General features: G+C 36.7%; 1 protein-coding gene across 1 annotated transcript; it reads right to left on the bottom strand.

Annotated features, from left to right (window-relative positions):
- Window positions 1-20,740: 20,740 nt before the first annotated feature.
- LOC110760486 (UDP-glycosyltransferase 92A1) lies at window positions 20,741-22,608 on the bottom strand. Its single transcript, XM_021962749.2, has one exon. The coding sequence runs from the start codon at window positions 22,343-22,345 to the stop codon at window positions 20,819-20,821; it is 1,527 nt and encodes a 508-aa protein (XP_021818441.2). The 5' UTR covers window positions 22,346-22,608; the 3' UTR covers window positions 20,741-20,818.
- Between the last annotated feature and the right edge of the window lie 409 nt (window positions 22,609-23,017).

Raw genomic sequence — 23,017 nt, forward strand, 5'->3', positions numbered from 1 at the left:
AGAAAATGAATTTAAATGTTCACTATTTTCAACATAAAGTTGGCCTAAATAGCCATGTTCTGCTAAAAATGCGGGAGTGACTATGAAAGTTTTTTGCTTATGTTCTAAATGCAGTTCTATATATTCTACCATGTTAATACTAGCTAAGTAGATAGTATAATGAGAACAACTTTTGGTAATAATTTTTATGCCAGGATGTGGATTATTTTTTAAATTGAAAAGAAAAGCTTGAATGTACAGTTAAAGAGATGTATTTTGCTCATACTCTAATCTAATCATATGATTCTTAACATCTTGTGGTAAAAATCTATACCTCTCTCTTGCCAGAGTTCGAAGAAAATATGGATTTTTAGATTTTTGCTCAAGAGAAAATTCACTATTATGCTCAAGTAAGTTGGGCTTATTAGCCTCTTTTTCTTGTAAAACCATACTTAGATTTTGACATCTTAAATTAATGATTCTAAATTTTTTTACTATTATATCATACTCCTTCTTTTGCTCTTCATGTTTTTCCTGCAAAAAAGCAAGTTGTTGTTTTGCTCTTTTATAGTCATAATTATATGCTAAAAACTCTTGCTCAAGGGCTCTAATAAGTTTTTCATGCCCTTTTCTCATGCTTTCAGTATTAGTTCTAATGTTCCAAAAGTTATCTAAAAGAACTCTTTGTTTTTCTGCTAATGATGCTTGAGTACGATATTTTAAAGCAGGATTTCTAACTTCTTGTACTGAAATTCCATTATAAAAATAAGTATTTACTATTGATCTTGCTTGTCTGATCATGCTTAATGGATTACCACCTTGTGATGGTGTACCACTATTTTTGCTGCCAAATGATGATGGTCTAAAATATTGCATACTTGTTAATGAATAATACGGGATAAGATATCTGCTAAAGTATTATCCGTACCTTTAATATGCTCAAATATCGGTCTAAATCCATTTCCTGTAATAGAATCAACAAAATTGACCCATCTTCGGGCTGCTTGTTTATTAGTAGTAATTTTATTATAATGTGAAACAATATTCTGACAATCTGTTCTAATAGTAAATATCTCATTATGTAAAAATAATGAAAATGCTTCAAGGGAGTTAATGACTCCTAAGATTTCTAAGTCAGTTGCTGGAAGTCTAGCTTGTATATCATTAAATTTACCTGATGCATATCTAAAAACTTTTTCTTCAGATTTTGGTTCTTCCTTATGTTTCTTTTGATATAAAATTCCTGCCCATCCTATTGATGATGCATCTGTCTCAACTATTTTGTAATTATTTTCTAATGGTAATGCTAAAGGTTTAAGCTGAGTTATATCTTGTTTAATGCTTTGAACTAATTTAATATCCTCACTATTAAAATATTTTTGACTTGTTTTACTAGTTTTACTATGTAATGTTGCAATCTTTCTTCCTAAATCAGGGATAAAACTTCTAGCATAATTTAATAAACCTAAAAATGCTTGTAATTGCTTTTTATCCTCTAGTTTATCAGGAAATTCTAATACTTTTTTAGTTATGTGCTCTTGTAATTGTATAGTTCCCGACTTAATATACATTCCTAAGAATTCTATATCTTGTTTTTCAAGTTCTACTTTATTTCTACTTATGACTATAGCATTATCAATAAATTCTTTCAAAATAATTTCTAAATGTTTTCTATGTTCATTTTTGTTTTTACTATGAACTAGTATATCATCTACATATACACTACAAAAATTATCATACTTCTTAAAAATTTGATCCATCTTTCTTTGAAAGATCGATAGTGCATAATCCAAATGGCATTACAAGCCATTCAAAATGTCCTTCTGGACAAGTAAATCATGTCCATTGGATTGACTCTTCTGCTAATCTAATTTGCCAAAATCCTGATTTACAATCAAATTTACTAAAGTATTTACTTTCTTGGATTTTATTCATAAGTTCATCTTTATTTGGTAATTTATAACTATCTTCATAAGTATTATCATTTAATCTCCTATAATTATACACTATTCTAGCTTTGCCTCTCTTAAGTTCTGAATGTTTTCTAACTACAAAGGCTGCTGATCTATGCCTAGATTTTGAGGGTCTAATTACTTTTAAAATTAAAAGTTCTTTTATTTGTTGTTCAAATTCTTGCTTATCTAACAAATTACAAGGCATATCTGCTGTTTTAATTGTTAAGTCTGGATTAATGATGTCTAATTTTGCTAATATCTTATTCTTACTCCAATGTAATTGAGGATCTTCTCCTATGATTCTAGTTTGTTCAGCTAATTGTAACAATTCTTCTAAATTCTTTGGTCTATCTGTTTGCTTAATTTCTAAAGACTTTATTTCTCCTACAATTGGATACTCATGATCAAATATTATATCATCATATTCTAGATTATTTTGTTCATCGATTTTTTCTTCATTTATTTCTTCTAAGTCTTCCATATTATAGTATTTAAAATTTTGTTCTTCTATGTTAATACTATTGTAAAACTCTAATATATTACTTTGATCAGTTGTGGTTATACCTTTCTTAAAAAAGGTGATGTCTGGAGGTGTATATAAAAATCCTCATTGTAAACCTTTTAAGAAATTTAATCCTAAGATAAAGGGATATGATCCTACTGGGGATATAAAGGTTAAGGGTAAATTAAACTGTTGTCTTTCTATCCTAATTGGTATATTATTAATACAGTGTGTTAAGTATACAGGTCTTGTATCAAACTGTATAATTCTTACTGGTCTAGCTAGTTTTTGCCTAAACTGTTCTGGCACTAACTCTTCTTTTATTACATTTTTTGTGCTCCCTGTATCTATCATAGCTATTGTTTGAATTTTATTTTCTTTTGACAATTCTAAATCACAATTAATTGTTATTAATGAACTAGTCTTTTGTTTTTCTAAACTAGGACAACTATCCTTTTGATTATTGTTTTCTATTATTTCAACTGTATTTATTTCTATTGATCTATTATAAAAACAAGGTTTACAATAAACTACTGTCTTAGTGTAATATTTTTCTACTACTATTTTCTTACATTGATTACATTCTTGAGGCCATCCTAAATTAACATATTTAAATTCTTCATGCTCTATTTGTTCTTCAAACATACACATATATTCATCTAATTCACTATTGGAATTACTAGAGTAATCTGATTCTGACTTTGAGTCTAATGCATTAACACTATAAATACTTTCATTATCACTTAAATTATCATCTAGACTATAAATTGATTCTAAGTCTTCATCATCTTCTAATTGAAATTGCTCAATTAATTGTATTTTTTCTCTAGGTTGCTTTCCTAATTTGGGACACTTAGGTCTAATATGTCCTACTTCACCACAAAGATAACATTTACATGTACTTTTATTAGGTACTTTATATTTTCTAATCCATGGTTTATTTGTTGTTTTCCTAAATTGTTTAGGGATATATTTTCTTCTTCTAAAAGTTTTTGAAGGTTGAATTCTAAATTTTTTATATTGTTGTTTATAAGGTTTATATTTTCAATAACTCTTTCTATATGGCTTTTTCTGCCTAAGTTTTCTATGACATCCATATTGTTTAGGTAAATCTATATTTCTACAACTCATGTAAAACTGTTTTCTAATTTTTCTTTTTGCTTTTATTTGACTACATTCTGATCGTAATATATCATATACATGTTGTATTCTTGCTCCTATGGATACATCTAGTTTCCTAGGGTGTTTTTGCCATTCATTCCAAATCCTTTCTCCTATTGGTCCTTTAATTTTTGTCATATAAGTATCTAATAAATTAAGATCATCAATTCTACCTGTTCTACCTAAATACTTGAAAAAGTCTGAAGTATATTCACTAATATATTGTAAATCACAGATTTGTAATTGTTCTAAATTTCTTATGGCTCTAATTTGTTCTTGTTCATTTCTACCATCTAATCTATTATGATCTAAAAATTCATATTTAATTAATTTAACAAAAGCGTCTATATTAAACATTTCTTTTGCTGCTTGATGTTCTCTTGGATTTTTAGTTTTCCATGCTTGAAAATAATCAAAAACCATTCCATCTAAAGTATGCTCAAAGTAATCTAACATAATCTTTATTATTGCTAAAATCTAACATTAATTCTGCATGTACACATCCTTTTTCCCATCTTTCTATAGTTTTTTCCCAATCTTGCGGGTCTACATGATCTAAGTTTAATATATTTCCTGCTAAACTAATTTGTTCAATTCCTTTATAAGGGATCCTATTTTTTCTTATTCCAAATGTTTCTTGTTGAAAAGCACTTCTATCTTGTGTACTTCTACCGGTTTCTTCATTATTTTCTCTATATGGTTCATTAGTTTGCCTAAGATTTTGCTGGTCTGTTCTACTTGCAGGGGTTACGGATGGTCCAGTTGAACTATATTGGTCTTCTACTGGCATGCATTCTACTTCAATTAACATATTTGATATTCTTTTTCTCCTAAAATATGTTCTAATCCTATATTTAGAATTAAGTCTTTCATTTCTTTATCTGATAATCTATGTAATCCTAAATCATAAGTATTATATTTTTCTATATATTCTTCTTCATCTAAATTATCTATGTCATCTATGAGTTTATCAACTATATTATCAAAATTATGCTCAATCATATTTATTTCTAAATTATCAAATGCCATATGTATTTCTTCATCTAATTCACTTTCTAAGTCCTCTATATCATTTATTTGCTTATAATTAGTAAATCTTACTATCGCTTCTCCAACACGATTTTCAAAAATTTGTGCTTTATCAGGTTGTCTATTTTTTGCTACTTGTAAATTGGGTAAATTCCATTCTGTTCCTTCTAAAAAGCTATTATCTACTGGTTTTGCTTCTATCATATTAACATGTTTACTACCAAAAGTTTGTACTAAATTTTGGAATTCTACATTAAATTTGTAATTATAGGTATCTGAAATTTTTCCTACATACATAAGACTAATACTTAAATTTTTGTATTCTCCTTTCATATCATAATTTTTTGTCCTTATACTGATTTTAATATGTTTACTAAATTCTCTAATATTCATGACATAATTAGGAATACATCCTATGACTGCTAGGTTTGTGCTAAGATCTACTTCTGTTGTAGCTATAGCTGCCTGCTGATGGTTATCCCATCTGTCATCATATATGTATACTAATGCTTTAGTTCCTACTTGTGCTCTTGTGAGTCCAGCTATTCCTATCATAATTGTTCCTATATGAATTTGTTGATAGTGTGACTTTCTAAGATGTTCTATTGCCGTATTACTAAGTAAATTAAGAGTTACTTCTTTGTCTATACAGCTTACTTCATGTTGACTAATGCTACTTACAATACTATGTCTATTTTCAAATCTTCCTAATTGATATAAATTATATTTATTTTTCTGAGATTTTTCAAAACCTTTTCTAAGAAATTCTTGTGCTTCTTGTTCACTAGGGTATATATCTTCTGTTCTAACTATTTCTTTTCCTTTTCTTCTAAAGAGTTCCATTTACTATTATCAAAGGGATTTATTCTACTTTTTCTTTTATAAGGATTATTTCCTAAGGATAAACTATCTAATTTATCAACTAAGTCTTTGGGTAGTGTGGAAGTAGTTTTGTGTACTATTTGATTAATTTCTGTTATTTGTTCTTCTAATGGATCTACTTTTTCAGCTAGATTTAAGATTAATTGGATAATTAAATTATTTTGTCTTATAGGGATATTACTACATGCTACAGATGTTATGAATTCTGCAAGACCTACTGGTTCCTTATCTAGTTCACCAACTTCTTCTAAAGCTTTGATGTATTTATTATTAATTTTAGAATATGTCATTAAACTAAAAGTCTATCTATTTTACTATGTAACTTTTCTACTTGTTCAGTTAATGTTTTTTGTACTAGTTGTATTTTTTTTACTTCTATTTTTAATTGCTCAATAATTTCTAATGACTGGAGCTCTATTTGTTTTGGTTTACTATCTATGAGATCTATGAGGTCTTTGATTTCTTTCTTGCTAGGAAATCTTTGAATATTCCTATTATTATCTTCTAATTGAGATGTTATATAATCTAAGTTTTGTCTAATTGTTTTTAAGGAATTTTTCTTAAAATATTCTAATAACTGTTGAACTATTCTATTATGTTTGTTATTGTTTGGGCGTGTTGAAAATCCACCCAATCCGAGCACTTGATGAAACGAGCAGCCTGGGGTATTGAAACTTGGCAGTCGGGTGTGGAGCTTGAAGAAGTGATGCGGCCGGTACCTAAGGATGTGGCGGCTGGGTTACGTGGTTAGGAGGATGGGCCGGGCTGCGTTCGAGCTTGGTTTGAGAAGTGCGACTGGATTATCCCCGACCGGGTTTTCAAATATAGCTTGGGCACGGCCAGGATATGGAGCTGGGGCACAACCGGGTTTTGGAGCTCCTGGGCTTGCAAGGGAGCGGCCGGATCTGCTGAACAATACGGCCGGGCGTCGTTTCAAATTGAGTAGAATGCGCGGCCGGGCTTGCTCTGGTTGTTGAAAAGAGTGAGTTGCGGCCGAGGGTGTTTGGACTAGAGTGCGAGAATGGTTACGGTTGGAGCATCTAGTTTATTTGTAAAACTGGGCTGAAGGGTTTTGTTGAGTTGGAAAGATTACTTGCATTATTATACATATATATCTTATTCGAATAAAGGAGGGTGGAATTTCAAAATAGGCGGCCGGGTCCTTTCCTAAAGGATGAGTTGCGGCCAAGTATCTGTGGGCTGGAGTGTTATTATTGCGGCTGGAAACAAAAGGGGTTTGGGCTATTGAAACTTGGCGGCCGAGATTTGGAGTTTGAAGGGTCAAACTTTTGGTTTATTTGCGGCCAGATTTTTGGGAGTTGGAGCTTTTGCAAAATGCGTGGGTGGAGGGTTCTTGTTTGAACCTTCCTTATCCTACTTCATCATTATATAATATATCTATATAAACATATATGAATAGATGAATGTGCATGAGTGGCGGCTGATAGTCTAAAGCCCCCTTATCCCACCTTATCCCATTTTATACTTATATATATATATATATATATATATATATATATATATATTATAATATTCTATCACATGCGTATATGTACATATATGTATATATGGGATAATTTGGAATTCAGTGTATATTATGGGCGGCAATATTAGAGAAATCGGAGGCCAAATTCAAGCCACCAATTCCAGCCCAGATTTTCGGAGGATCATATGCACGTGACAAAGGCTTTCCAAGGAAAGAAATCAAGGAATTTGATAGTAACTCCGAGTGTTCCAAAAGGAGGAAGAATCAAGCATGTCAGAATATTTCAATCAATACAATCCCACGGATATAGGAGGGCTTCGAAAGGAAAGACTTTTAAGAAGAGTTGACATTTGGCCAGTCAATGGCCAGCCCATGGGCTGACGAGTGCCCTATATAAACCTCATCAAACGAAGACAAGAGCACACAACATCAGACAGACAAACCTATATTTCGTCTCGCACTTTTCTTTTCCTAGACTTAGGATTTTATTTTCAAGCACTTAGTGTAGCGAGTTCTTCCTTTTCCTAGTGTAAGTTTCAATTCTTGTTCAATTTATATTTTTTGTGTCATTTAGATTCAAGTTTATTTCCATTGCTTTGCTTTTCATTGTTATCGCACTTCGATTAAGTTCAATTTCAAGTCTATTTTATTTTATCGCTCTTATTGTTCTTATCGCTTTTATTTTCATTCTCGCTTTATTTATTGCTTTGATTTATTTTATCGCACTTCAATTCTTGTCTTTACGTTTATACGCACATTTAGTTTAATTGCATTATTTTTACTTAAAACCTTAAAAATCATAAAAACATCCGTACGAAACCTAACCATCCTCGAGCCCGAGGAAGTGAAAGAACCTAGGCCAAGAGGAGGTTCCTTGCTTGGCCGATCAATCGTTTGATCAGAAGTTAGAAGCGCAACACATCCATCTACTCACATTCCATTCAAGCCCAAATTCGGGGCTCGGTGGTGGCACGCCCCGCATCCAAAAGAAGAAGGACCAAAAACTCCTTCAATCGGCCTACCCGGCCGAAAAGAGGGAAACAGTTATGTTCAAATTTTACACTTTCTGCTTGACTAATTAAAAGGTCAACAATACTATTTTCTAAGGGACTGTTTACTGCTATGTAATAGATGTTTGTGTTCTTTTTGTGGAAAATAACAAACTAATGTGTTGTTATCTAAAGTTAATTTTTTCTTTTGTTGTTCACTAATTTCTAAATTAAGGTACTCTATCATATAAATTTATCTAAGTCTACCTTTTTCTTTTAAGATGCCTAAATGCTCCTGAAATGCTTCTATGGATTCTTTACAGACTTCTAAATGGTACTGGTTCCTTGTTATGCTATTATGTACTTCTAGTTTTCATCTAGGATAATTACCTACTTCTGGTGATTTTATTAATTCTTCTAAGTTCCTAATTTCTCTTTGGTATTCAGCCTTCTGTTTCTTTAATTCTTGTAACCTTTCTTTTATTCTAATCGATGTCCACCATGGGCCAAACATGTAAAGGGTTTACTGTTCTTAACTGGTAATTGGTAATTAACAAAATTTTAACAGGTTATAAAACGTTGGTTTTTATCAGTTGTGTTGATTGACTTCTGTCCTCAAGGTACTTTACTATCATAATCATATTATTAAGGTGCTAAACTAAGGCTCTGATACCATTTTTAAAGCGGGGCTCGGTCAAGGTTTCTAAAGGCCAAAATAACAACCAGACACCATGCCTAGAACATGGAACTAGAACTTGGAACTGCAAAGACGCCAACTTAAACGGCTATGGAGCAGAACTCAGAGGTCTTCTGAACTCAGAGGTTCCCTGACAGACGTCTAGTTATTGTTATGGCAAATATCAAACATAACCAAGTGCTCAAACAAAGTATTGATCGTCAGTTTAGCAAGATAATAACATAATTATAAAGTGTTTCCCTGTTTTGGACAAGAAGTCGTCTAAGAAAACCAAGAAAATAAAAGAGAAAAGAACTTACTTAACAATGGTCGGCGGTATTAACAGTGGTTGATGGTATTAACAGTGTTTGAAGTGTATGGAGAATAAGAGAGATTATATGAACAAAGAGAGTTTTATTGATTGAAACTGAAGGAGGAAAGTACATAGATTTTTTCTTCTCTAGTATTTCGTACTTCTCTTCTTCGGAGTTACAAGCTATATACACCATTTTCACCGACTCTACTAAGAATGGCTAAGGATGAGAGGAGAAACCTCTCTCTCTAATACTATCTCTCTCTTTCTGAACTTTCATACATACATCACATGCCAACTGATGGCAAAACAAAAGATTCTTCTGTATACTAAGACGAAATGCACTCTAAAATATGTACAAGGAAACAAAACATTATTTCTGGCACTGTCGTTGCGCAATAATAACAGTTGGGCAGATGCAAAGTAATAGAGTCTTCACATGGTCTGAGTGCTTGAGGACAAAATCTTCACATGCTGAACGCGGAGAAGGAGCTCTAGGACTTGCATGTCTTTGATGCCAAAGATAATGGTTTTTTCGTTATTTAGAAAAGTTTTTGGGTGTTTTTATAAGCTGCTTGCTTCTTTTGGGTTTTTCACTAAATTTCCTATAACTTTATTTATTTATTCAGTGGTTGAATGTTTAGGTATACATAATACATGGGGATAAAAGCTACTTTGCAAGGTATCACACTTCCTTTCTTAGTCTGTTTTAAAAAATATTCTCGAAAGGCCCACAGCTTCCATATTTATTGCTACTTTGCATGCCAATGAGCTCCAAAAAAAATATATTATAAAAAGAAAATAATGGTGAGTCAGGATATTTTGTGTGGGGGGACCAAAACAAAATGGTGCAAAATAATTTTATACTCAATTCTGGTTCTAATTCCTTGAAATTTAGAAAAAAATTCAAATAATGACAATAGCAACTTACATAAAGAAAAATAATAAAAACAAATTCACATAATTTATAACAGTATAAATTTATGCAAACAAAAAGCAGCTCAATTATTTTTGAAGATTACATGTATTGATTAGGGGAGGAATTAGCTAATGTAGCTGCACCTATTTTTTATTTCGTTCATTGAGTTGCTGGGACCTACATATACTTATATTTTGGTCCCATCATCATAAATCAATTGCAGGAGATTGTTGGGCAGTAAAGAAAGTCACCAGTTGAGAGACGGTGAGGGAACTCTCACAATGGAGAGGATTACTGGCCGAGAGGGTTGTCGTTAGAATTTAAAAGTTTGGACGTATTCAACTCAAATTTTTAAATACTTTATAAAAGTCTAGTAGTATTCGATTGTGACTTTTGAAAAGTCTTCAAATGCTTAATGGTATCCAAATATTAAACGACTTTTATGGTTAGATCGTGGTGATCATAATGAATTTCGAAATAACGCTTGCTTAGGCCTTACTTAATGAAGGGACTTGGGTTTCTCAAAGTCTCATCTTAAAGTTCCACGTAATTTCTGAAGTTCCTTCTTTGGAGTTGCCACATGGGTTACCTGGTCTGCATGAACTTATAAGTGCCAGGAGAGCCCAAATCTTGTCCAAGTGACTCATCCAAACGAACCCTTAAAGAGTTTGTTAAATAGTGAATTTTTGTAGACTTCTAAGGGTAAATATTAAGACCAAAAGTTTGGCCAATTCACTAGATCTATGTCAAATACGGAGAAATTATCGTATGGTACATGAATGCGATAGCATGGTATATTGGATTTCACATGTTATGATATGAGTGAACACAAAATTGATATTTTACACAAATACATGGACAAGTTATACTGCAATGATGTACTCTAATACCAACTTTGAGCATATATATAAGACTTCATTCGGATGGAGGGATTCTAAATCAATGAATTTAGATAACATTATAAAGTAAAATTATTTATATTGACTATTACAATTCATGTATGCCAAGAATTCGACAAGCTGTTTGGGCGTGGTGAAAATTCACTCAACCCGGGCATTTTTCGGAAACACGAGCGGCTAGGCTATAGTCTATTTACGCCGAAATAGTTCGAGATTTGGAGAATAGGCGGCCGGGTATTGAATTGCTAATATGCGGCCGGGATACGTGGCTAGGAGAATGGGCAAGGCTGCGTGGCTGAAAGAATGGGCCGGGCTGTGTTCGAGCTTGGCTGGAGAGTGCGGCCGGACCACGCAGCTAGAAGACGTGGCCGAGTTTTGGTGGAGATATGGTCGGGCTCTCAATTGTAGAGCTGGGCAAAGAAATGCGGCTGGGCACGACCGAAAGAGATGGGGCCGGATCAAGTTGGGCAACTTCCAAAAATGCAAGCAGCCGGATTAATGCGAAGAATTCCTAGGCGGCCGAGAATTCATGGCGACCGAAGAATACCTAGGCGGCCGAGAATTCATGGCGGCTGAGAATTCCTAGGCGGCCGAGAATTCATGGCGGCCGAGGATTCCTAGCGGCCAAAGAATTCCTAGTGGCGGGATTCCTAGTGGCCGAAGAATTCCTAGCGGCGGACTTCCTAGCGGCCGAGGTGCTTTCTCAAAAAGGTGGCCGAGGTGTTTTCTTCAAAGGCCATGGTGCCATCTCAAACATTTGGTCGGGTGCTTCCCTTTGCAAAAAGGATTGGGCGTATCCTTGCAAAAGCAGCCGAGCATATCCTTCTCAAAAAGTTGGGCCGGGCACTCCTTAAATACCTTGGTCAGCCACTCCTCTTACAAAAAGTTGGGCAGGGGCGGATTTTCTTCTTGCTCACCCAGGCGCCCTTCTCGCAACACTTGGGCAAGCAAAGTTGGGCCGAGAGAGTTTAAGTTCGGCGGGAGGTATTTCCACCGAGGGAGTTTAAGTTCGGCGGGAGGTATGTCCGCCGAGTTCCCAATATTAGTCCAACGTGAGGCCAAGCCCAACATCCAAATCTTTGGAGTTCCCATACCACCCACTTTGGCGGATGGTCGGCCAACTCTAGAATTCTAAAAACTCAAAGGGCACGAGATGAAATCTCGGAGGTCCAAGCCAAAGCCACAGATTCACGCCCAAGATTTTCGGAGGATTATGTGCACATGACGAAGGCCTCACAAGGGAAGAAATCAAGGACGTTGATGACGATTCGGAATTTTCCAAAACGAGAGAAAATCAAGCAACCATAATATCTCCGCCGACGTGATCCACGGATTTAGGGGGCCTCGAAAGGAAAGAATTTTAAAAGAGTTGACCTTTGGCCATTCAATGGCCAGCCCATGGGCTGACGAATGCCCTATATAAACCTCACCAAGTGAAGGCAGAAGACACACAACATCAGACAGACAAACCTATTTTTCGTCTCGCACTTTTATTTTCCTAGACTTAGGATTTTACTTTTCATGCACCTAGTGTAGCAAGTTCTTCCTTTTCTTAGTGTAAGTTTAAATTCTTGCAATTTACATTACGTTGTCATTTAAATTCAAGTTTATTTCAATTGCTTTACTTTTCATTGTTATCGCACTTCAATTAAGTTTAATTTCAAGTTCATTTTACTTTATCGTTCTTATCGCTTTCATTTCGTTCTTGCTTTATTTATTGCTTTAATTCATTTTATCGCACTTTAATTCTCGTTTTTACGTTATTTATCTTTCGCACTTTACTTTACGCGTTTGTCTTTAAATTATATTTAAGTTTAAGCACATTTACTTTACGCAATTATTCTTCGTTTCATTACGTTTCACCTTCAATCTTCATCTCCACCCACTCCACATCATTTGGTCGCTCACATAAAGCCTTGACCCCGAGGTAGTGAAAGAACCTAGGTTCCTTGCTCGGCCGAACAATTGTTTGATTAAAGTCAGATCTCGGACGCAACACATCCATCAACTCACATTCCATTCAAGCCCAAATTCGGGGCTTGGTGGTGGCACGCCCCGCACTCAAAAAAGAAGAAGGACCAAAAACTCCTTCAATCGGCCTACCCGGCCGAAAAGAGGGAAACACAAGCGAAAAAGAAACAAAATTACAATTCAAATTATTCCTTGCATATAGTCACTTCAAATGTACTACATTTAGTTATTTCAAATACTTTCAAATCTAATGCGGTTCTTCTTCTTATAACAAATTTGGGCTCGTCTAATCCAAATAATTCCTTTCAAATCCTTCTATCAAACGGAGCCTAATATGGTAAATTTCTCCCATCCCACGCATGCATTTCTGCTCATACCTTTCAAAACAGCAGATATATTCTTCTTCTTCTTCACCATTACATATAATTTCAGCCAAATCCAAAGAAATCAGAAAAACCCAAAATCAGAGATGGGATTTGAAACACATTGTGATGCTGCCATTCATGGCTCAAGGCCATATCGTACCATTTCTAGCACTAGCAAAGCAAATCCAGCAAAGAACAAACTTCACCATCACCATTGCCACAACCCCCCCTCAACATCCAGTCCCTCCAATCCACCATTGCCACCTCATCAAACAACAACACCATCAACTTGGCTGAGCTTTCATTTTGTAGCACAGACCATGGCTTGCCCCCAAACACTGAAACCCCAGAGAACTTGCCTCTCAGCAAACTGATCAATCTTGTTGCTGCTTCTATCAGCCCCAAATTGCACTTTCTGCTAAATCTTTTGGTTGGCTGTGTAATACTGTGGAGGAAATTGAACCCTTTGCATTGGATGTCTTGAGGAATTACGTGAGGCTTCCTATTTGGTCCATTGGGCCTCTCATTCCTAGAGAGGCACTCAAGAACTCATCCACTTTGGATGTAAGTGTCTTAAGGCAACGTGCAGGAAAAAAACTGAGTTTTCCTGTGTCAAATTTTCCAGGTTAACGGGCCGAGGGCCCACTCCAACAACACCGATACTGTCCCCACTTTACCACATGCACAATCCTCAGGTGTGGGGTTTTATCACAAAAGGCCTCGGTGTTAGTTAGAGTGGGGTAATCCTATTTAAAGTACTATTTCTCCTTCCCTCTCTCCGATGTGGGACACAATTGGTTTCAACACTCCCCCGCACGTGAGACCCCATTTTGTGGGTCACACGTGGAGATCCACATCGGCAACCACGTGGAGCCATGTAGGGACTCACCCATCGCGCGGGGCCAAACGGGGACCCACCCATCACGTGGCAAGTACGGGCCCGCAACCTGGCTCTGATACCATGTCAAACAAAGTAGAGTAAATATTCAGTTATGCTTAGATACACTCATATTCGCTCATATTTTTATTCTTCTCCAATATGGAGGTATTTATATAAGTACAATCCTAAATAAAATAGGAAATAAATCTAAATTACAATAGAAAATATATCTAAATTACAATAGGAAATAAATCTTAATTATAATTGGACTAGACAAATAGGTAAGTAACTAAAATCCTAACATAGTAAGGAACCAAAATCCTAACTAAGTAAGGACTCGCCAACACTCCCCCTCAAGTTGGGCAAAGATATTTCGCATGCCCAACTTGACAAGCGAGTCATAGAACACCATACTTGAGAAGCACCAATTGTAGAGAAGGTCTTTTCGTCAACCATAAGCAAAGTTCGCAGCGGAAACACAAGAGCAAACCCTAAAAAATAGGGCACAGTAGCAGAACACAGAAGCCTTGTGAGCACGGCAGCAGATAAGGTAGAACACAGAAGCCCTGTGAGCACGACAATAGATAAGGCAGAACACAGAAGCCCTGTGAGCACGACAAAAAATAAGGCAGATAGCAGAACACAGAAACCCTGTGAGCACGGCAGCAAATAAGGCAGAACACAGAAGCCCTGTGAGCACGACAAAAGATAAGGCATATAGCAGAACACAGAAACCCTGTGAGCACGGCAGCAGATAAGGCAGAACCCAAACCCTAAAAAATAGGGTAAGGCAAGGCAAACACACCAGCAAAGGCATGAGCAACAATACTGGCACCATAACAGGCAGGAGCAACAATACTGGCACCAACAAGAGCAACAAGGCAAAGACATAACAGGCATAATCAACAGCAATACAAGGCATTGGCACTAGCAACAGCAGAGACAACTTCTCTTCACTCCCCCTCTCCCCTTGAAGAGAAGGGGTCGATTGAGCCATATGATCAATGGTACTTGAGAAACATGCACTGACTAACACTGAGATGTAGCAGAATCAGCCATGGCAGATAGGTTGTTAAATTGCAGCGGAATAGATGAGCAGTGGTGACAATAGCAAGGTAGGCAACGATGACGGTAGCAAGGTAGACAACAGCGGCGGCAGACTAGGATTATAAGCTAGATGTATACTGCAATGGAAATAGGTAGTCTCTAGGGTTAGGGTAGAGATAGATCAAAACACATCAACATCATCGGCAATGACCATAGCAACGGAAAGCGAAGCAAACAAAGGCAACATCAATGGCGGTAGTAGAGGCAACGGCAACGGCAACAACAACAATTCTTCCATATCAACTTTAGCTAATTCACACAGACAACTTCTCTTCACTCCTCCTCTCCCCCTGAAGAGAAGAGGTCGTCGGAGTCAAGAAATAAGCAACATCTTCGTGGGAATATGTCAAGCTAATGGGGATACGTCAATAAACATATCCTTTTCACTCCCCCTCCCCCCCTTGAAGAGGAGGGGAGGAGAGCACTTAAATTGCAAGGAGAACGCAAACACAGGTCACAAGAAAACCTAGGCTCTTATACCATGTCTTATTTCATTAGAATTTTGATTACTTACCTGGACGAGGTCTATGAGCGAATATGAGCGTATCTAAGCATAACTGAATATTTACTCTACTTTGTTTGACATGGTATCAGAGCCAGGTTGCGGGCCCGTACTTGCCACGTGATGGGTGGGTCCCCGTTTGGCCCCGCGCGATGGGTGAGTCCCCGTTTGGCTCCACGTAGGCCAAAGGATCGTACCTCTGTATCCTTGATTTCTAAGGAGACAGGAATCCCAACCTGGCTCTGATACCATGTCAAATTTTCCAGGTTAACGGGCCGAGGGCCCACTCCAACAACACCGATACTGTCCCCACTTTACCACCTGCACAATCCTCAGGTGTGGGGTTTTATCACAAAAGGCCTCGGTGTTAGTTAGAGTGGGGTAATTCTATTTAAAGTACTATTTCTCCTTCCCTCTCTCCGATGTGGGACACAATTGGTTTCAACATCCTGCTGACAAATGCCTTGAATGGCTTCATCAACATGCTTCAGATTCTGTTATTTATATTTCGTTTGGTTCTCAGAACACAATCAGTGAAACCCAAATGAAGGAATTGGTTATTGGGTTGGAAGAAAGTGGGAGGGCTTTCATTTGGGTCATAAGGCCTCCAGTAGGGTTTGATTTGAAAGGAGAGTTCAGAGAAGTGTGGCTGCCTCAAGGATTTGAAGAGAGAATGAACAAAAGCAAACAAGGCTTGTTGTTGCACAACTGGGCACCTCAGTTGGAGATTTTGTCACACAAATCCTCTTTTTCCCCGATCCTTGAAAAATAGATTCGGTCAACGGAGCACACCCGGGGGTGTTGGCCAAAGCTCCTCTGATACCTAAATCAGTTAAATGGTCTTAGGAAGAAGCAGCTTTAACTGAAAAGGGTGGAGCTTAATTTGGTCTTAGGAAGATACAGCTTTAACTGAAAAGGATGGAGCTTTCTCTACGGTACAAGAGAGGAGAGGGGCGGCTTATGGCCGTGAGAGAGGGAGAGAGTTGGGATGACAACAGGCCGGATATGACAATACCATCCTTGTCCCCGCTTTCCATCCCCACCCCATCCCCAGTGAAGAGTTTTTGGGGAATCTCCATCCCCATCCCCATAAGGGGGATATCGCCCATCCCCACCCCAAATCCCCGATTCTTGAGCTGGGATCAACACAACCAAATCCTACTCCAAAACCCAATTCTCCAAAGGTGACCAGATAATTAGAGAAACGAAAAGGGTAAACAAACACAGGAGGAAAAAAAAAAAAAAAAAAGAGAGAAGTGAACAGTGCAAACTCGTTCAATATATAAGCATCTAAATCCAATGACAACAGAGGTTGAGTATATATTTCTTTTGGTACTGTTAATTTGTTGAATTCATCCACTCACAAACAACAACCAATTAACTTCTATACCAACATTTTTAGTTCTTTTTTCTAAGCTAAAACATGAGGGTTTGTTGCTATGTCAGATGCAACAAAAAAGCAAAAGAAAGACGATGAAGTCTGTGATTGATAGACAGAGAGAGAAGAAATAGGAAATAAGAAGAGATGAGGAGAGGAGGGGGTTTCTTATTTATTTTTAATTTTTGAATGATGTTTATATTATATTATATACGTATTAATTTAAAATTACTCTTATAATTATCAGGCTGAGTTTGGGGACGGGGATGCTAATACCATCCCCATGCCCTATACCCAATGGGGATTTTTAAGATATCGAGGATCCCAGTTTTGCCCCGAAATTTCCCCAATAACGTTAGGGCCGGATTGGGTGTTGGGCCCAACGGGGAATTTTGCCATCCCTTGGAGAGAGAGATAGAGAGAGAGAGAGAGAGAGAGTTTTTGCCAGAGTTTTGGGTCAAAACTGAGTTTAGAGTTATCTCATGTGTGGTGAGATGCCATCTTTATATAGTGTCTCCGCCTTGGCTAGGGTTTGTAGAGAATAATTCTCATGTGGAATGGAATTATTCCTTTTTTAAATGGGATGACAGGATAATATCTTAATATTTAATTAACACAATTATTTGACCTAAGGAAAATTCCCTTATCCACGTGTCACTTTGTGATTTTGGTTGCCAAAATTCACATTCCCACAAAGCTAAAAAGCCTTACTCTATCTCTCTCTCATGTTATTATTATCTATTTCAATTACTAGAAAATAAAATACAGTCTCATTCAAAAATACAGAGCTAAATCTGCAAGATTGATAAAGGACCACATTTAGCAAATATGAGAGAAGCTTAACCAGAACACTAATCACTTTACTTGTGGCATAATTCCCCACAATGAAAAAAATAATGAAACAGAGCTTAAAGGTTAAACAAAATCACCATTCAAAACAAAAACAATAATTGATCACAACACAATTCAAGAAAATTGCCTAAGGCCTAATTTTTCAACAGAAATTTATCACAACACAAGTCAAGAAAATTGCCTGAGGCATAATTCTTGATAATAAAAAGAGTTTTTCTATTTAAACCTCACACTTTTCTTTGTTCACCCCAATACCTAAATCATTAAGCTCTTAGGTTTTGTTATTGTGTAAAAAGACAAAAGAGTCATCCAACTTAATACTTAACCCTAATTCATCTATACATACACCCCCACACACCCCACACTCCCACTCTTCATATTTGATTATGGTAACTTATATGAGAGCAATTTTCCTGTGCCTTCTTGTTTCGATTGAATAATAAAACAAATATTGATCAAAGAAACTTTTTTATTTTTATGGACTCTTCATCTTCTTCCTCTGGCTTTCTAATCACCCAATGAGAAAAACCCAAAGATAATTAGAATTTGGGAGAATAGGAAGAATAGAAACAGACCTAATTGCCAAAGAAATAATTGGCCATGATTTTAATGTGAATGAAGTTGAAAGACCCAAACAAGAGTTCAACAACCATCAACAAATGATTTACTACTGCTCCTCAACTTCCCAATGGTGGCAGCGGCTGCTTTCGGATGGATAGAGGAAGAAGATGAATAGGCAAGTTTTTAATTTTCATTTTTAATATATATTTTTTTGTTACAATATTTGAACTCAACTTATATATCAATTTAACTGTGTTTTTATAATAATGTGAGATTGAGGTGAACTTAGAATGGTATAGGGTAAGATGACAGGGTGTGGGGTGTGAAGTTGATGAGTTTTTTTTTGTTTTTTGTTTTTTATGCTAGGTGTCTATTTAGGGGTAGTTTAGGAAGATAGTGGGGTTTTCTTAGAAATTGTGAAAATTTGAATTAAAAGTTGGGGTGAACTTAGAATATGGGGTGAAGAAAGAGAAGTACGGGGTTTAAATAGAAAAACTCATATAATAGGGTTATTCGCAGCAATGGTCCCTCAACTGTACCCATATTTACAGTTTGGTCACTCAATTCAATTATTAGTTGTAGAGGTCACTCAATTAGGTGTTTTGTTGCACCGTTAGTCCTACCGTCAAGTCTCTCTAACGGTAGGGACTAATGGTGCAACACAACACCTAATTGAGTGACCAAAATGTAACTCCGAGTATAATTGAGGAATCATTGCTACAAATAATCTTAATTGAAAAGTCACATTTGTCCATCAATAATCTAAGAGATGCTTGCCACGTCATTATTTTAAATAGAAAAAGTAACAGACTTGACGGTAGGACTAACGATGCAACAAAACACATAATTGAGTGACCTCTGCAACTAATAATTGAATTGAGTGACCAAAGTGTAACTTAGAGTATAGTTGAGGGACCATTGCTGCGAATAACCCTAAAAAATATGAAGTTCTCTCCATTCCTCTGTGTTGTTAATTTTGATAGGTACTTTGGTTGTTGTGTTGATGTGGTTAATTTTTTACAATGGTTCACGATAATAGGACAATGCTAATTAGATAATGTGGAATTCGGATGCAAAATGAATGAGTTTACAACTCTTGGTTCAGTACGTTGCGAAAATGAGATCAGTTCTGGCATTAATGTTCTTAAGGCTAGTTCAGATGTTGATTTATGTTTGCCTTCTTCATTGCACCCACTGTACCCTCTTTCATGATGTGTGGTTTCCTAAGTGCTTGAATAAGTTGCTATAGCTGTGTTTCATGTCTTACAAATTGAAAGCACCATAACCACAACAATACAAACATTTTGAAGGGTTTACATAACCTGTCATCAAATAGCTTGGATCATGCGTCTTTGTGGTTTTCGCTTACTGTTCTGGAACTGGGGGAATTCAAACTAGAAAAATACTGAAGTTTTCTCTAGTTTGCTTCAGTGGAACTAACACACGGCCATTAACTAAGCACGAAAGGACGTGTGTTCGTCCCACTGAAGCAATGCAAATTTTGTTTACTTTTATACAATTCGATGCTCTTCCAGCCATTCTACCAGGTGTTTATGGACTGTCTACAGCTGGACTTAAAGATTAAAATGTAGTTTTAACTTTTCTATCAAATATAATTTCAGATATCTATGGTGACTCGTAAAGCTAGCACCGACCCGGAAGGTTCAAAGGTAATGATTGAATGATGATTTGAATGCAGCTGCAGCATATATTACACTCAGACTCAGTATTTACATTTGACTTGTGAAAAATGTTGATTTTGTGACAGCAATTGTGTATGTCCTGCCTATTTTCTAGAGAAACTTATGGGATGCCAAGCTCCTGGAGTGGGTGAAAAGGTGCAGAGGGAGAGTGTTTCCAAGAGCCTTCCTGACCAATACCAAGTCTATGACTCTGTGGAAGTCAAGAACGTGCTTGGAATTAATTAGGAACAAAAGTTAAAAGTTGTTTGCTCTTAAGATTCAGATTTGCTTGGATGTGACTAGGAATTGTAAGTTAGTTTGAAGTATTGCCCTTGTTGTTATAAAGTGATTGAGAGAGAGAGAGAGAGAGAGAGAGAGAGAGAGAGAGAGCGCGTATATAATGAAAGAACAGAGATTGAGTAAGGACAGAGAAACTGGCAGAATTGAGTTTGCCTTTTGTTGTTAATAAGATATATTCATGTTGTGCCCAAAAATGTTTATGAACATCTACACAATTAATCATCTTTTTTAATGCTTTCTCTTGAATGTCCATAAATTAATGACAATCTCTTGTATATGAGACTCCCATCTCTATGAACTGTCTATAAGAAATGAAAGTAGGGCAAAATATATATATATATATATATATATATGAACTCCAAACAACAGGTCATTCCTCAAATGACTTCAAAGTTACAAAGATTCTTTCATTTTTCTTCAAGAGAAAAACCTAATTACTAACAATGGAGTTACTGGATTTTGACGATTCTTGTCTCTTTGATAAAAGAACAGCAACAAAATCATCCATTGCCTTAACAGAAGACCCTTTTTCTTCATCATCATCTCGTATTGATGCTCTTATCTTCTCCTTAATCACAGCAGCATTTTTCCTCATCTCTCCACCTTTCCCACTTTCATCCATCACCAAATCAATCACTGCCTTCACCTCCTCCCCAACAATTTTGCTCTGCACACCCCTGGTCAGCTCCACACTCACACCCATCTCCTCCACCAACATCTTTGAATTATAAGCCTGCTCTGCTGCCAATGGCCACCCAACAATTGGCACACCCTGGCTCAAGCTCTCCATCACTGAATTCCACCCACAATGACTCACAAACACCCTTGTGGATTCATGTGACAAAATCTCTAACTGAGGTGCCCAATTGTGCACCAGCAAGCCTTGTTTGCTTTTGTTCATTCTCTCTTCAAATCCTTGAGGCAACCACTCTGCTCTGAACTCTCCTTTCAAATCAAACCCAACAGGAGGCCTTATGACCCAAATGAAAGCCCTCCCACTTTCTTCCAACCCAATAGCCAATTCCTTCATTTGGGTCTCACTGATTGTGTTCTGAGAACCAAAAGAAATATAAATAACAGAATCTGAACCATGTGAATCAAGCCATTCAAGGCATTTCTCAGCAGGAAAACTCAGTTTTTTTCCTGCACGTTGCCTTGAGACACTTACATCCAAAGTGGATGAGTTCTTGAGTGCCTCTCTAGGAATGAGAGGCCCAATGGACCAAACAGGAAGCCTCACGTAATTCCTCAAGACATCCAATCCAAAGGGTTCAATTTCCTCCACAGTATTACACAGCCAACCAAAAGATTTAGCAGAAAGTGAAATTTGGGGCTGGAAAAATCTTGACCAAGAATCTGTACCATCTGCAGCTCTTAAAAATGGATGCAGCTGAGAGATATCGAAACGGCACCGTTCCGGGAACCCGGGCAGGGTGAAGAAGTCCTCGTGTGTAGAGCGGTGTGGGAGGTTATGCCAAATGGAGATGTAGGCTGCGGTGCCATAAGCACCACCTGTGGTGAAGCTCACATTGACAGTGCCTAAGCTGTCTGCAACATCATTAGCCCATCCGAAAAACAGATCGGAGATTACGCAAAGCGGCGGGCGGCCTTCCGTTTCGATGATGCCGGAGATCAGACGGCGAGCAGGAGCTTCAAGGCTGAGGGATGCAGCAAAAAGATTGACCACTTGTTTGAGGGGCAGGTTCTCTGTGGTTTCAGTGTTGGGGGGAAGGCCATGGTCTGTGCTACAAAATGGAAGCTCAGCCAAGTGGATGGTGTTGTTGTTAGATGAGGTGGCAATGGTGGATTGAAGGGACTGGATGTTGAGGGGGGTGGAGGCAATGGTGATGGTGAAGTTTGTTCTTTGCTGGATTTGCTTTGCTAGTGCTAGAAATGGTATGAGATGGCCTTGAGCCATGAACGGCAGCATCACAATATGCTCATTCTCAAATCCCATCTCTGATTTTAGTCTTTGGGTTTTTCTGTTTATTTGGATTTGGCTGAGAATTATATGTGATGGTGAAGAAGAAGAGGAAGAATAATATACATGTTCTAAAAGGTATGGGCCCTAAATGCACAGGATGGGAGAATCTTATGACATTCGGTTCGTTTTGGATGGAGCGAAAATATCAACCGAAACCTACCAGTTTATATATGCTTCGTAGTAAAAAATTCTTTGTGTTTACTCGTATTATAACACGTGAATCAAATCATATATAAACTGGTTTCGAAAACATTGAGGAATTAATAAATCAATTTACTTGGTTCATAGTTGAATGAAAGTTATTTATTCTGAATTTGAAAAAAAACCAATAATTAATTTGGTGGGGAATTTAAATCGGAATTGGCTTATGCATAACATTCATTGATTGGATTTCTCTATAGACTGACGTGGTGGAACAGCCGTCACAAATCACAACTCTCTTTAATTGGCCCAGCACGTTACACACACTTGAAAGATGTCTCTTCGTTTTAAATGCTAAGCATTCAAAGGTTGCGTGACAAAAGGGGAAGGTGTGCTGGTGGAGAAAAATTTAGTTGTAATGGGAAGAATGTCACTGTTTTGTTATCCTTAACTAATAATATTATATTATATAAAAATATTATCATATGTGTCATAACGTTATTG

The sequence above is a fragment of the Prunus avium genome, chromosome 1 (genome assembly GCF_965620075.1).
Source record: "Prunus avium chromosome 1, drPruAviu1.hap1.1, whole genome shotgun sequence".
NCBI classification, from domain to species: domain Eukaryota; kingdom Viridiplantae; phylum Streptophyta; class Magnoliopsida; order Rosales; family Rosaceae; genus Prunus; species Prunus avium.

What these genes read in the sequence shown, in the direction of transcription:
- LOC110760486 (XM_021962749.2), bottom strand. Translation starts at nt 22,345, where the DNA reads ATGGGATTTGAGAATGAGCATATTGTGATGCTGCCGTTCATGGCTCAA.